Source organism: Centruroides sculpturatus, unplaced genomic scaffold, assembly GCF_000671375.1.
Source record: "Centruroides sculpturatus isolate CEXI.00-Female unplaced genomic scaffold, Cexi_2.0 scaffold1465, whole genome shotgun sequence".
NCBI lineage: Eukaryota > Metazoa > Arthropoda > Arachnida > Scorpiones > Buthidae > Centruroides > Centruroides sculpturatus.
The window spans coordinates 32,878-48,246 of NW_019385628.1; the positions used below are offsets into that span (position 1 = coordinate 32,878).

Genomic DNA, 15,369 nt, shown 5'->3' on the forward strand with positions numbered 1-15,369 from the left:
ATTGTATGGTAAATTTGAAATATATAAGTGAATTCTGGCATAAACTATTACTAATTCAAAGTTAAAAAAATTATAATAATAATTAGTATTGATACAGTTCAACAATCATTTTAAAATTTTCAAAATGTTTCATAGTTTATATATAGTTAAAATACTGTATTCTAAATTATTTAGAATACAGTATTTTAAAAATTAAAATATATTGTTAAAAATTTTTTTAAATTATGAATTAAAAAATTCCAAATTAACTATAAAATGTAATATGTATTAAATTAATTTAATATTTGGAAGTAAAGGTAATATATATATATATATATATTGCAAAAATAGCAGTTTTTAAGAATCATAATTTGTATAATATATTTTCAAAAAGTTGTTTTTCTCATCTTTTAAAAAACATTTTAAAATATTGAGGATTTTAAAATTTATATTATATAATAAAACAATATTTTTGAAATGTTTTCTTTTTGGTACATTTTTTTGAGAATTAATAAAAGAAAAGTACACTTCACACCAACATTTAACTTTATAAAGTAATTTCGCTAGCGTGTTGTGGCGTTATGAACGGTGACCTTTAGCAAATAAAAGAGTTCACAAGCACTTTCGAATAGCTTAAAGCTATCATCATCAGGTGAAAAATTGAATACCAGTATTCAATTTTTTGAGAATTAATTTATTCTTTACCTTCGATTATTTTATATTAGTATATATTGATTAAACATTTGTCAAATTTTAATGAATCTATTACAAAATGATTTTTACAACTAAAACTTAATGAATTGTATATAACATTTGGAATTTTTACTTTATGCAATATAGAAAGGGCAATCTTATCATTAGAAATGAGATATAATTTTTTAAATTTATGCAATCACAATTCATTTTCAAGTGTTGTCTTTAAAATGATTTGATATTTAAAGGTAAATTGATGTTCAGAAATAAAAATAAGGCTATATATATTTTTATTTCTGATTTACTAATTTTATTAATTTAAATAAAACAACTGAAAAGTTAAAATATTTTATCTGTTTCTAATAAATTATTTTGTTTTCAACATTTTATGTTATTATTGTTAATATTTATTTATATAAAGACAGTTCAGTTTAAACATGTATAATAACTTTCCAGATATAATATACTTTACATTATTTGAATTAAATTATTGTGAATTTAAACACTAATATTAATTCTTATTTATAAATGCAGTTTATAGAAATAAATAAAAAATAAAACTAAACACATTAGAAAGAAATATCACTTACACAGTATATTAGAAAATTAAACCGTTAAAATCTTACAGAATATTTAAAAATACATATTTTCTGATATTTAAAAAGTTATATATACTTATTTAAAATGTGCTTTGATAATCATATTGAATAAAAATACTATTCTTGCTAGTCACTACTTTGTCAAGGTGGGTAAGCTTAGTAGTTTCAAACCATAGAACAATGTCAGCAGGAGCAAAAGTTTCTGTAGGGTTATCTATGCCAGTAAGATCTATGGGGAGAAATGAAGCAAAGAATGATCCACAAGTAGTGTCTAATCAATTTTGGTCCAATTCAATCCCATACAAAAATGAAGCAAGCTGAATCAAGGAAGAAAAAGAAAAATATGCACAAGACAACAATCATACCCTGTGTTGAAATAAACATACACAAAATCCAAAATACAGTACAAAAACTACACAGTTGGAAAGCACTTTTTACAGAAGATAACATTCACAATTTCTGGTACAAAAATATTTGTCACTACATCAAAAACTAGCCAAGCATTTTATACACACAGTCAACAATTCACAAGATATACCTAAATTCTTTCAAAGGCCAACCCAAAACCCACACAAAACCCAAATACAACTCTACAGACCTATATATTAACATGTCTTCTTACATTTTAGGAAATACTCATTTCATGCATCACGAACAACATACACCATCTGAATGAACAATATACCAGGGCTGTGGAGTCGCGTAAAAATCTACCGACTCCAACTCCGACTTTTCCTTACCAGCTGACTCCGACTCCGTTTCATATACATAACAAGTTGGTAAGTAAAAAGGGAGTCGGAGTCGGCGGATTTTTTGACGACTCCAACTCCGGCCAAAACACCAAAACTGCACGACTCCGACTCCAACTCCACAGCCCTGCAATATACCATTCTCACTGAACAACAAAAAGGCTGTTGCAGAAACCATATGAGTTGCAAAGAACAGTTATTCATAAATTCAATCATTCTATGATAAGTGCACAAATATCATATAAACTTACACATAGCACACAACTTAGATTACAGGAAGGAATTCAACAGCATTCCATATAATATATTTAATAATCATGAGGATATCTAAACAAAATAGATCTAACACTCATAAAATAGCTAGAAAAACAATGAAGCACTGAAAAACAACACTACATCTAAGGCTTCACAACACATACATCAAAAAAAAAAAAAATGAAACACTAATAAGGAAAGACATTTTCCAGGGAGATTCCTTAAGTCCACTTTGGTATTTTCTAGCCTTAAACCCACTTTTAAAGACTAAATTCATATGTAACATCACATACAACAGAATGCACATCTCATCTCATATACAGTATGTGGATGGCATAAAACTCTGCACATTTAATTTTTTAATGTAATAATATAGTAGTCACAAGTTCTTACTGCAATATGAATTTTGTAGATATGAGGTATCACTCTCAGCCATCAGTATATGCTTTCACTTTCATCACATTAATTTAGACTACTGTTAGTGTTGCAACCTTTTGAAAATCACTGACCTGGACAGCAGGTCAGGTTTGTTCAAACAGAAGTTCCTGGTGCATGCGCAATGTCATTTTACAATGCGAAGAATAACGTGCATGGAGGGTCTAAATCAGTTACAGTTAGGGACTAGGGACTTGCGTAGGAGTAACCTAAATTAATAACAGGTACAGATGACTTAGCTTTATTTGATGTTGGAGAGATGTGTACAATCATACATGCAAAAAATAAAGGGTCAACGACAGGTTGTGCACTACACATTGGCGTAAACAGACTAATATGGCAGAATTACAGATGAGTTTCAGCGAGTGCGAGTTCTTTCGCTGTTAAAATAGTATAAATTTGTATAAACTTTGTTTCATTGTAATTTCACAATTTCTACAAAATTCCCAGACAAAATTAATAGTTCACCCAGACAGCGAGTCAATTCCTGGACTGTCCGGGTGAAAACCAGACAGTTGGTAACACTAGCTACTGTTACTTTTTTTACACATTGACTGTAGCTAATAGGCCTAGAAAAGAGAAAGCATCAGCTAGAAAAGAAAGTAATTTTTTCAGATTACCATTCATTTATAAATCTAGCCCCTAATGATTATTCCTGGCTTTGGAACTAACATACACTGAAAAATTAGTAAATACTCAGAACTCACCCACAAAATAAAGTCTGTAGAGAACAGCTAGGTACTTATGGTACCTAGAGTACTTTCTTCCACAAATGTCATACTACATACACATAACAAAAGTCTTGAAATATTACAGCTTCACAACAGCACATATATCACGATACAGAAAGCAGCCATAGTAAACATTGTGCTAAACATCATATAGTTAAGAAAATCCGTAAGTACAGATACAAGTGCTGTACAGTACATAAACAAACAGCAAATAATCACAGTAATAGTTTTTCCTTGCTTGGTCCCGTAGCTATTATTTGACCTTTGTCTAGCACTGTGGTTCTCAATCTTTTGAAATCAGGGAACACTAAACTTTGACAAGTCGTGGAACACCTACAATACCCCAGGTTTAAAGCAGGGGTAGCAATCTTTTTTGAAATCAAGAGCACACTCGGTCTAGTATGGTGTTTGCTCATTACATTCCCATACAAAAGTTATTGTACAGTACATTGTATCGATTTTTCTTTTGCAACGATTTTTAATTGTATATTTTATTTTTTCATAGAACACTTGAAGTGGCTTCACGAAGCACCAAGTTCTGCAGACCACGGATTGAGAACCAGGGGTCTAGCATAGCACTAGGCACTGGTATACACCAAGTAGGAAATATTTCAGCAACATAATTTTAAATAAAATAATAATATTGTAATTGATTTATTTATTTATTTATTTTTTAGACAAATAAAGTGCATTATTCCAATAAATCACAAAGTATTTAAGTTATAATAAACAAAATCTATATTTATGTTTTGTATATTTTGAATTTATCCTTTTATATTTTAGAACAAAATTTTTCTTAGTTATTGCATAGTATGTTTCAAAAAATTAAATTGAAATAAACTATAGAAGGATTAAATATAATTACATAATTAAATCAAAATTATACAAAAATTTCCCAGTTAGTTTATATTCTATGTATTTCTGCTTAATATATAAAAATTATATAATTTTATTATTGATTAGGATAGAAAAACACATTGTTCTATAAATTTAAAGTATTTTTTAAAATTATTTTTATGTTCATTTCTTTTAAAGTAATTCAACTTCTGATTAACTTTTGAAAATTTGAGTAATGTAATGCTTTTCAAGTTTTAATTAGTTTTAAAATAATTAAATCAATTTTTAATGAATTTATTAGTTCACATTAAAACAGAAATGCATTATATGACAATAACCTTGATTTACTTTTAACATTTTAAAAATACATAATTATTTTTAATTTTAAAATCTATTTAGTTTTTTACTTCATAAAATAGAAATTTTTTTTTTTTTGTATTAATTCAAAATATCCACAAAAGTTTTGTTAAAAATTATATTTATTGTACAAAGAAATTTTCATATATTTTATCATATTATTTAACATATTCTCTTCTATCTACATGCATATAATTGCAATTAAATAGAGTCAATTCTCAATAAGGTGAACCCATTTGTTCCAAATAAAATATTCACCTATTGAAGAATAATATAAATTTCATTTATTTATTTAAAAAGGGATTAATAATGATAATTTGGCACTTTCCAACAAGTTCTAAATGATTAACTTTTAGTTCAATTTTATCAAATTTATCAAAAATAAATTGGGTAGCATCAGTTTTATTATATATGAAATTACGTAAATGAGTAACATATTTAATTGCTCTGAACCTGTAACTAATACAATGCATCTTGATTCAATAACAAGTTCATCACTATTAACTATATCAGTTACCATGTTTCACAGAAAGATCTCCAGTTGTTAATTTGTTACAGAAAAGATAAATTATTATTAACATTAATGTAGTCATCAAATGTGATTTTGAAGAGTTTCCACTGCTTCTAATTTAAGTTGGCCCAATTTTCTTCTAAACTTAAAATGTCGTCATTAAATAAATAATCCTGTATACAAAATGCTTTAATTTTTAAAACAATTAACAAGTTCCATGCATAATTAAGAGAGTGTATGCTTTCTTTCAGAGGGGGTTTGCGAGGGTATTACCCACCTTGGAGATTGAAAAATACTCCCTCAAATAACTTCATATAAAAATAAATTTTTCATATGTAAACTTGTATGTAATTACAGTGATCATTTGCTTTTACAAAATTTAGTAAAATAAACTTTGTAAAAGGATCATTGTTTTAATGTATATCAGGGGGGGCAGATCCACAGAGGGTGTGTATGCACTCTCTAAAATCCTAAAATTCTAAGTAGAGAAGATTTTTCCATAATAGAACTACAAAGCTAGATTTACAATGATGTTACATGATAATGTAAATACCAATTTTAATCTTATAGTGCATTGGAAACTGGCTTATAATTTCCCCAACGGGTGACACACTCGAAACTTGTAAAACTCCAACTAGCAAACTCGTCAGTTGGCAAATTTGTGACTCATCACTAATGACATAGACTGTCAATCAACCTTGGCCCTACCGACATACACACAATTTAATTGCTTGATTTAACCATAGTCCTACCTGATTTCAAATGGTAACAAGTAATCACTCTGATGTCTGAATAAAAGCATCAACAAAATACAAAATGAAGTNTTATATATACTTATTTAAAATGTGCTTTGATAATCATATTGAATAAAAATACTATTCTTGCTAGTCACTACTTTGTCAAGGTGGGTAAGCTTAGTAGTTTCAAACCATAGAACAATGTCAGCAGGAGCAAAAGTTTCTGTAGGGTTATCTATGCCAGTAAGATCTATGGGGAGAAATGAAGCAAAGAATGATCCACAAGTAGTGTCTAATCAATTTTGGTCCAATTCAATCCCATACAAAAATGAAGCAAGCTGAATCAAGGAAGAAAAAGAAAAATATGCACAAGACAACAATCATACCCTGTGTTGAAATAAACATACACAAAATCCAAAATACAGTACAAAAACTACACAGTTGGAAAGCACTTTTTACAGAAGATAACATTCACAATTTCTGGTACAAAAATATTTGTCACTACATCAAAAACTAGCCAAGCATTTTATACACACAGTCAACAATTCACAAGATATACCTAAATTCTTTCAAAGGCCAACCCAAAACCCACACAAAACCCAAATACAACTCTACAGACCTATATATTAACATGTCTTCTTACATTTTAGGAAATACTCATTTCATGCATCACGAACAACATACACCATCTGAATGAACAATATACCAGGGCTGTGGAGTCGCATAAAAATCTACCGACTCCAACTCCGACTTTTCCTTACCAGCAGACTCCGACTCCGTTTCATATACATAACAAGTTGGTAAGTAAAAAGGGAGTCGGAGTCGGCGGATTTTTTGACGACTCCAACTCCGGCCAAAACACCAAAACTGCACGACTCCGACTCCAACTCCACAGCCCTGCAATATACCATTCTCACTGAACAACAAAAAGGCTGTTGCAGAAACCATATGAGTTGCAAAGAACAGTTATTCATAAATTCAATCATTCTATGATAAGTGCACAAATATCATATAAACTTACACATAGCACACAACTTAGATTACAGGAAGGAATTCAACAGCATTCCATATAATATATTTAATAATCATGAGGATATCTAAACAAAATAGATCTAACACTCATAAAATAGCTAGAAAAACAATGAAGCACTGAAAAACAACACTACATCTAAGGCTTCACAACACATACATCAAAAAAAAAAAAAAATGAAACACTAATAAGGAAAGACATTTTCCAGGGAGATTCCTTAAGTCCACTTTGGTATTTTCTAGCCTTAAACCCACTTTTAAAGACTAAATTCATATGTAACATCACATACAACAGAATGCACATCTCATCTCATATACAGTATGTGGATGGCATAAAACTCTGCACATTTAATTTTTTAATGTAATAATATAGTAGTCACAAGTTCTTACTGCAATATGAATTTTGTAGATATGAGGTATCACTCTCAGCCATCAGTATATGCTTTCACTTTCATCACATTAATTTAGACTACTGTTAGTGTTGCAACCTTTTGAAAATCACTGACCTGGACAGCAGGTCAGGTTTGTTCAAACAGAAGTTCCTGGTGCATGCGCAATGTCATTTTACAATGCGAAGAATAACGTGCATGGAGGGTCTAAATCAGTTACAGTTAGGGACTAGGGACTTGCGTAGGAGTAACCTAAATTAATAACAGGTACAGATGACTTAGCTTTATTTGATGTTGGAGAGATGTGTACAATCATACATGCAAAAAATAAAGGGTCAACGACAGGTTGTGCACTACACATTGGCGTAAACAGACTAATATGGCAGAATTACAGATGAGTTTCAGCGAGTGCGAGTTCTTTCGCTGTTAAAATAGTATAAATTTGTATAAACTTTGTTTCATTGTAATTTCACAATTTCTACAAAATTCCCAGACAAAATTAATAGTTCACCCAGACAGCGAGTCAATTCCTGGACTGTCCGGGTGAAAACCAGACAGTTGGTAACACTAGCTACTGTTACTTTTTTTACACATTGACTGTAGCTAATAGGCCTAGAAAAGAGAAAGCATCAGCTAGAAAAGAAAGTAATTTTTTCAGATTACCATTCATTTATAAATCTAGCCCCTAATGATTATTCCTGGCTTTGGAACTAACATACACTGAAAAATTAGTAAATACTCAGAACTCACCCACAAAATAAAGTCTGTAGAGAACAGCTAGGTACTTATGGTACCTAGAGTACTTTCTTCCACAAATGTCATACTACATACACATAACAAAAGTCTTGAAATATTACAGCTTCACAACAGCACATATATCACGATACAGAAAGCAGCCATAGTAAACATTGTGCTAAACATCATATAGTTAAGAAAATCCGTAAGTACAGATACAAGTGCTGTACAGTACATAAACAAACAGCAAATAATCACAGTAATAGTTTTTCCTTGCTTGGTCCCGTAGCTATTATTTGACCTTTGTCTAGCACTGTGGTTCTCAATCTTTTGAAATCAGGGAACACTAAACTTTGACAAGTCGTGGAACACCTACAATACCCCAGGTTTAAAGCAGGGGTAGCAATCTTTTTTGAAATCAAGAGCACACTCGGTCTAGTATGGTGTTTGCTCATTACATTCCCATACAAAAGTTATTGTACAGTACATTGTATCGATTTTTCTTTTGCAACGATTTTTAATTGTATATTTTATTTTTTCATAGAACACTTGAAGTGGCTTCACGAAGCACCAAGTTCTGCAGACCACGGATTGAGAACCAGGGGTCTAGCATAGCACTAGGCACTGGTATACACCAAGTAGGAAATATTTCAGCAACATAATTTTAAATAAAATAATAATATTGTAATTGATTTATTTATTTATTTATTTTTTAGACAAATAAAGTGCATTATTCCAATAAATCACAAAGTATTTAAGTTATAATAAACAAAATCTATATTTATGTTTTGTATATTTTGAATTTATCCTTTTATATTTTAGAACAAAATTTTTCTTAGTTATTGCATAGTATGTTTCAAAAAATTAAATTGAAATAAACTATAGAAGGATTAAATATAATTACATAATTAAATCAAAATTATACAAAAATTTCCCAGTTAGTTTATATTCTATGTATTTCTGCTTAATATATAAAAATTATATAATTTTATTATTGATTAGGATAGAAAAACACATTGTTCTATAAATTTAAAGTATTTTTTAAAATTATTTTTATGTTCATTTCTTTTAAAGTAATTCAACTTCTGATTAACTTTTGAAAATTTGAGTAATGTAATGCTTTTCAAGTTTTAATTAGTTTTAAAATAATTAAATCAATTTTTAATGAATTTATTAGTTCACATTAAAACAGAAATGCATTATATGACAATAACCTTGATTTACTTTTAACATTTTAAAAATACATAATTATTTTTAATTTTAAAATCTATTTAGTTTTTTACTTCATAAAATAGAAATTTTTTTTTTTTTGTATTAATTCAAAATATCCACAAAAGTTTTGTTAAAAATTATATTTATTGTACAAAGAAATTTTCATATATTTTATCATATTATTTAACATATTCTCTTCTATCTACATGCATATAATTGCAATTAAATAGAGTCAATTCTCAATAAGGTGAACCCATTTGTTCCAAATAAAATATTCACCTATTGAAGAATAATATAAATTTCATTTATTTATTTAAAAAGGGATTAATAATGATAATTTGGCACTTTCCAACAAGTTCTAAATGATTAACTTTTAGTTCAATTTTATCAAATTTATCAAAAATAAATTGGGTAGCATCAGTTTTATTATATATGAAATTACGTAAATGAGTAACATATTTAATTGCTCTGAACCTGTAACTAATACAATGCATCTTGATTCAATAACAAGTTCATCACTATTAACTATATCAGTTACCATGTTTCACAGAAAGATCTCCAGTTGTTAATTTGTTACAGAAAAGATAAATTATTATTAACATTAATGTAGTCATCAAATGTGATTTTGAAGAGTTTCCACTGCTTCTAATTTAAGTTGGCCCAATTTTCTTCTAAACTTAAAATGTCGTCATTAAATAAATAATCCTGTATACAAAATGCTTTAATTTTTAAAACAATTAACAAGTTCCATGCATAATTAAGAGAGTGTATGCTTTCTTTCAGAGGGGGTTTGCGAGGGTATTACCCACCTTGGAGATTGAAAAATACTCCCTCAAATAACTTCATATAAAAATAAATTTTTCATATGTAAACTTGTATGTAATTACAGTGATCATTTGCTTTTACAAAATTTAGTAAAATAAACTTTGTAAAAGGATCATTGTTTTAATGTATATCAGGGGGGGCAGATCCACAGAGGGTGTGTATGCACTCTCTAAAATCCTAAAATTCTAAGTAGAGAAGATTTTTCCATAATAGAACTACAAAGCTAGATTTACAATGATGTTACATGATAATGTAAATACCAATTTTAATCTTATAGTGCATTGGAAACTGGCTTATAATTTCCCCAACGGGTGACACACTCGAAACTTGTAAAACTCCAACTAGCAAACTCGTCAGTTGGCAAATTTGTGACTCATCACTAATGACATAGACTGTCAATCAACCTTGGCCCTACCGACATACACACAATTTAATTGCTTGATTTAACCATAGTCCTACCTGATTTCAAATGGTAACAAGTAATCACTCTGATGTCTGAATAAAAGCATCAACAAAATACAAAATGAAGTTGCTATTATATGTAATTGAGGAAGACATTTGCCTCTGTATGACCCCTGTATATATGTATGTATGTGTGTATGTATGTATATAAATGTATTTGTAACACTCCCTCAGATAAATACCTTCCAGAGAATATTTTCTGAAAGAAACACAAAGAGCATCATCTAGTGAATTTCAAAATTTTCTAAAACTATCTAAGTCAAATTTAGTTCACTTTATCAAAGCATCTTATTACTTGTTTGTCTTACAAGAACAGTTCACCTTATTAAAATTTTTACCTTAACAAATATTCACCATATTAAATATTTTTAATATTAAATGTACAGCAAATGGCAAAGGTTCTTGAAAATAATTCACCTTATTGCACATTTCACATCATTGAGGATATGACTGTATAAAATTTTTATTACTACTTTGACTAGCATTTCTATTGCAAATGGAACAAGTAAAATGGCGAAGCCATTTTTTAGACGAGACTTTGTCTCATAGAGCACGAGCAACATGTGCAAATCTCATACTCGAGCCTGTTTGTAGAAAATATGAAATGCTGAGCCTGTTTGTAGAAACAGTCTCAGCATTTCATATTTTTTTGACCCAGTACTCAGTCCTGACTACCTACAAGTCTGGTTTATTTTATGTGCACAAGATTTGGGCACCAAATACTCTGTGCCAAATTGCAACTCCTGACATGTACAGTACTCCTTCCTTCATACCTCTAAGGTGTGCAGCCATTGACAGCAGTGCAATTTTAGAGACGAGACATAGTCTCATGAAAAACATTTTATATAGTATTAAATAAATTATTAATTAATAATCTCTTTAAAAAAAATTTAAATTCTTAAAGTGAATTCTATAGGGAATTCATAATTTATGACATAAGTGTTTATGAAAATCCATGGATACAAAGTATTAAAAACTAATACTATAATTCGATTTTTTTATATAAATTGTTTTATAGTTTATAAATACAAGTATAAACAACATACATTAATTTCTTAATTTTGACATTATAAATTAAAGCTATATAAGAAAGGATATTCAATTTTTGAGTAATTAAAAATATAGTTTTTCGAATTTGTCAAAAATTTTTCAAAAATATCAATTAATTATTCAATTTTTAAGTAGGAAAAGCATCTTGTATATTATCTGAGATCAATATTAATTCTTGAAATTTCATTTAAATTAATTTCAATTGAGAAATTTAGAAGTAACTAGGTACATTGTTTATCTGTAAATTTTTATCCCATTAAAGCATTTTCTGAAGATTTTAATTTAAACTCAAAAACAATTGAAATTAGAATATAAACTCCAAAAATAATCTAATGTACAGTACATTAATTGATACAAATATTGATTTCTTAAATTTTAATTTATATTTTTTATCCAAGAATTTATAATCAGATAATTATGCAAAAATTCAAATTGTTATAACAAATTAAGTTAATTATATAATTTAATTTTAAGAAACATTTTGGAAAGCCAGAAATTTTGTTTTTCCACAAAATTTATTTAAAATTTTTGTAAAATTCATGCAGATTATGCTTACCTTCACATACCAACTTATTATTTGTAGCTGATACTTTTAACTCAATTCTTCCTCTTCTTTCTGTGTGATCACAACCGCAGAGATTTGGAACACTTTCTTGACATCTCTTATGTACATTCATATCACATACTATAAAATTTTAAAATTATATTTAAAATATATTTGTTTTTTTTTTAATATTAAAAACAATAAGTTAATTGTAAACATACTTTTGCATTTATAGCCTTGATGTATAATACCGTAAAGAAGAGAACCACAATGATCACAGAATGTAGGTCCTGTATAAGTATGTATAGCAAACTGATGTTTAGTTCTAGCATCCTGGAATTAAAGTTTTAATTCAGTTAAATAAGAAGAGAATAAAATAAATTATTATTATATTTACTGAATAAAGTTGTTATGTTTATTACAAATTTTAGATAGAGAAAAACATAGTTAAGCTACATTTTATTGGTAATGTTAATCATTTTATCTAAAAATGTTTTTTATCATCATGTTTAATTTAACTTTCTAGTTAATAAAATTGAGCTTTATTTTCTTAACACTGATACAGTTCTTCAATAATTTTATTTTAATAAAACAAATTTATAATTTCAATTAAATTGTAATTTTGTAAGGAATGATGACTACAACTAAACAAAACATCAGCCAATTTAATTATAAAAACAAAAAATGCTAAGTGAAGCAAAACCCGTACAACTGTAATCTGATTACTCAAAGATGAATATCAAGTTTTCTTATTATTCTACTTATTATTTTTTTTAAAAAGTTATATTATTGTTATTAAATTTATAACAGTATAGTAATATTTTCTTAAAGTTTATAAAATAAAATTTTGTTTAACATATTATTTTAAAATTTATATAAACATTACTTCATATAATGTTTGTTTATTAACTTTAAAGATAATATATATATATATATGTTTAAAGATGTTATTATTTGAAATAGCAATATTATAAACATTAAATTCTAGAAGTGAGGAAATTTTACAACAGCTGCTGAAAATATAAACATAACTGTTTTTCACTCTTTTTTTTTAGATTTAACATTANTGTATAAGTATGTATAGCAAACTGATGTTTAGTTCTAGCATCCTGGAATTAAAGTTTTAATTCAGTTAAATAAGAAGAGAATAAAATAAATTATTATTATATTTACTGAATAAAGTTGTTATGTTTATTACAAATTTTAGATAGAGAAAAACATAGTTAAGCTACATTTTATTGGTAATGTTAATCATTTTATCTAAAAATGTTTTTTATCATCATGTTTAATTTAACTTTCTAGTTAATAAAATTGAGCTTTATTTTCTTAACACTGATACAGTTCTTCAATAATTTTATTTTAATAAAACAAATTTATAATTTCAATTAAATTGTAATTTTGTAAGGAATGATGACTACAACTAAACAAAACATCAGCCAATTTAATTATAAAAACAAAAAATGCTAAGTGAAGCAAAACCCGTACAACTGTAATCTGATTACTCAAAGATGAATATCAAGTTTTCTTATTATTCTACTTATTATTTTTTTTAAAAAGTTATATTATTGTTATTAAATTTATAACAGTATAGTAATATTTTCTTAAAGTTTATAAAATAAAATTTTGTTTAACATATTATTTTAAAATTTATATAAACATTACTTCATATAATGTTTGTTTATTAACTTTAAAGATAATATATATATATATATATGTTTAAAGATGTTATTATTTGAAATAGCAATATTATAAACATTAAATTCTAGAAGTGAGGAAATTTTACAACAGCTGCTGAAAATATAAACATAACTGTTTTTCACTCTTTTTTTTTTAGATTTAACATTAAATAATAAGGAAAAGAATAATGTAAACTCTCTTTTCATAAAATTATAATACTAATTACACTAAAATTTTGTTTCATAATTAAGATGCACAAAGATCAATAGTTTGTCATGTAAACAACAGTTCAGAATATTCAAACCATACATTTATTTATTCATACATACTTACATCAGAATCAACTCCTTTATCAGCACCAGGACATTTAAAGGTTACATATTCATGACATCTCTTGTGTACAACAAAACTGCAAACTTAAAAACAACTAAATTAACAAAATAAACGTGATTGAAAAATCGATTAATCATTTACATACATATATACATATTTTGTTTACATAATTTATAATTGAAATATTTCTTAAATTATATATTTGTCTACTCTATTCTATAGATATGAAAGAATTCTACTACTAATACTCGCAATTCTACAAAATATTAACTTTTAACTTCTTGTTTTTACTCCATCATTAATAGCTTACTTATTCTTAAATCTATGTTCTACAAAATGGCTAAAACTGTATTTGATAAGTAAATTATTTTAATACTTTATTCTATTTATATTCATGTAAAATATAGCTGTTGTTCTCTACACTGAAAATAAATGAATGGAATAGTTTATAAGATCATATATTTCATGTACCGAATGTCTTAAATTATTATTATTACCAATTTACTATTTTCAAATTTCCCGTTATTTAAAAATCCATTTGAATTATACTATTTGAATTTATTATTTTTAACTAAATTTAAACAGATCATATTAACCGCTTTGGTATTTTCTTGCTTTCGAATTATTTAATTTATAATTTAAGAATCGAAAAAGTTCGTAGAAAATGAGAAAATTCCGTAATCAATTTTTTAGACGTTATCCGAGATACCTGAAAAATTTATCATTATGGGATTTGAAAATGTTATAACAAAAATCTAATTTAAAAACATTTTCTTAAGATTATAGTATTTTAATTTAAATTTAAATTCTATCAAAATGAAATATTTTATCTATTAATTTTTGAATAAACATCTTTATTTAAAATGTAAATTAGTTTAACTCTATTGTAACTCCTTTTTTCCCATAAGTCACATCTAATTTAATTGCTTTAAAGGCCTTATAATTTCAGAATTTAATATATAAACACTATTAATCTATAATTTAATCTTTACAGTTCTAACTAATTTCCATAATTTAAATCAGCATAAATATTTAATAAAAATATGATATAAACTTGATAATTCAGTTTTATGGAATTTATATTTCCATAAATAATAATTTAATTATAAATATATATATATATATACTAGCAGGTGGGCCCGGCGTTGCTCGGGCAAAAGTAACGATAACTAAGATAAAGATTATTACGTTACAGTCAACCTTACCCGTTTTCACAGAATGCAAGAATTG

The 15,369-nt window shown here is 27.0% G+C and overlaps 1 protein-coding gene across 1 annotated transcript in view; it reads right to left on the minus strand.

The window, feature by feature from the left end:
- The window catches only part of LOC111640734 (protein kinase C, brain isozyme-like), a 36,910-nt gene extending 22,688 nt beyond the window's left edge, over positions 1 to 14,222 (minus strand). Inside the window, exons 1-3 of the mRNA XM_023386779.1 lie at positions 14,140 to 14,222; positions 12,351 to 12,462; positions 12,142 to 12,270 (exon numbers count right to left, since the gene is read on the minus strand). Of these exons, the coding sequence (XP_023242547.1) occupies positions 12,142 to 12,262 (121 nt within the window). The 5' untranslated portion in view covers positions 12,263 to 12,270; positions 12,351 to 12,462; positions 14,140 to 14,222. The remainder of the gene's footprint in view (positions 1 to 12,141; positions 12,271 to 12,350; positions 12,463 to 14,139) is intronic.
- Positions 14,223 to 15,369: the final 1,147 nt, after the last annotated feature.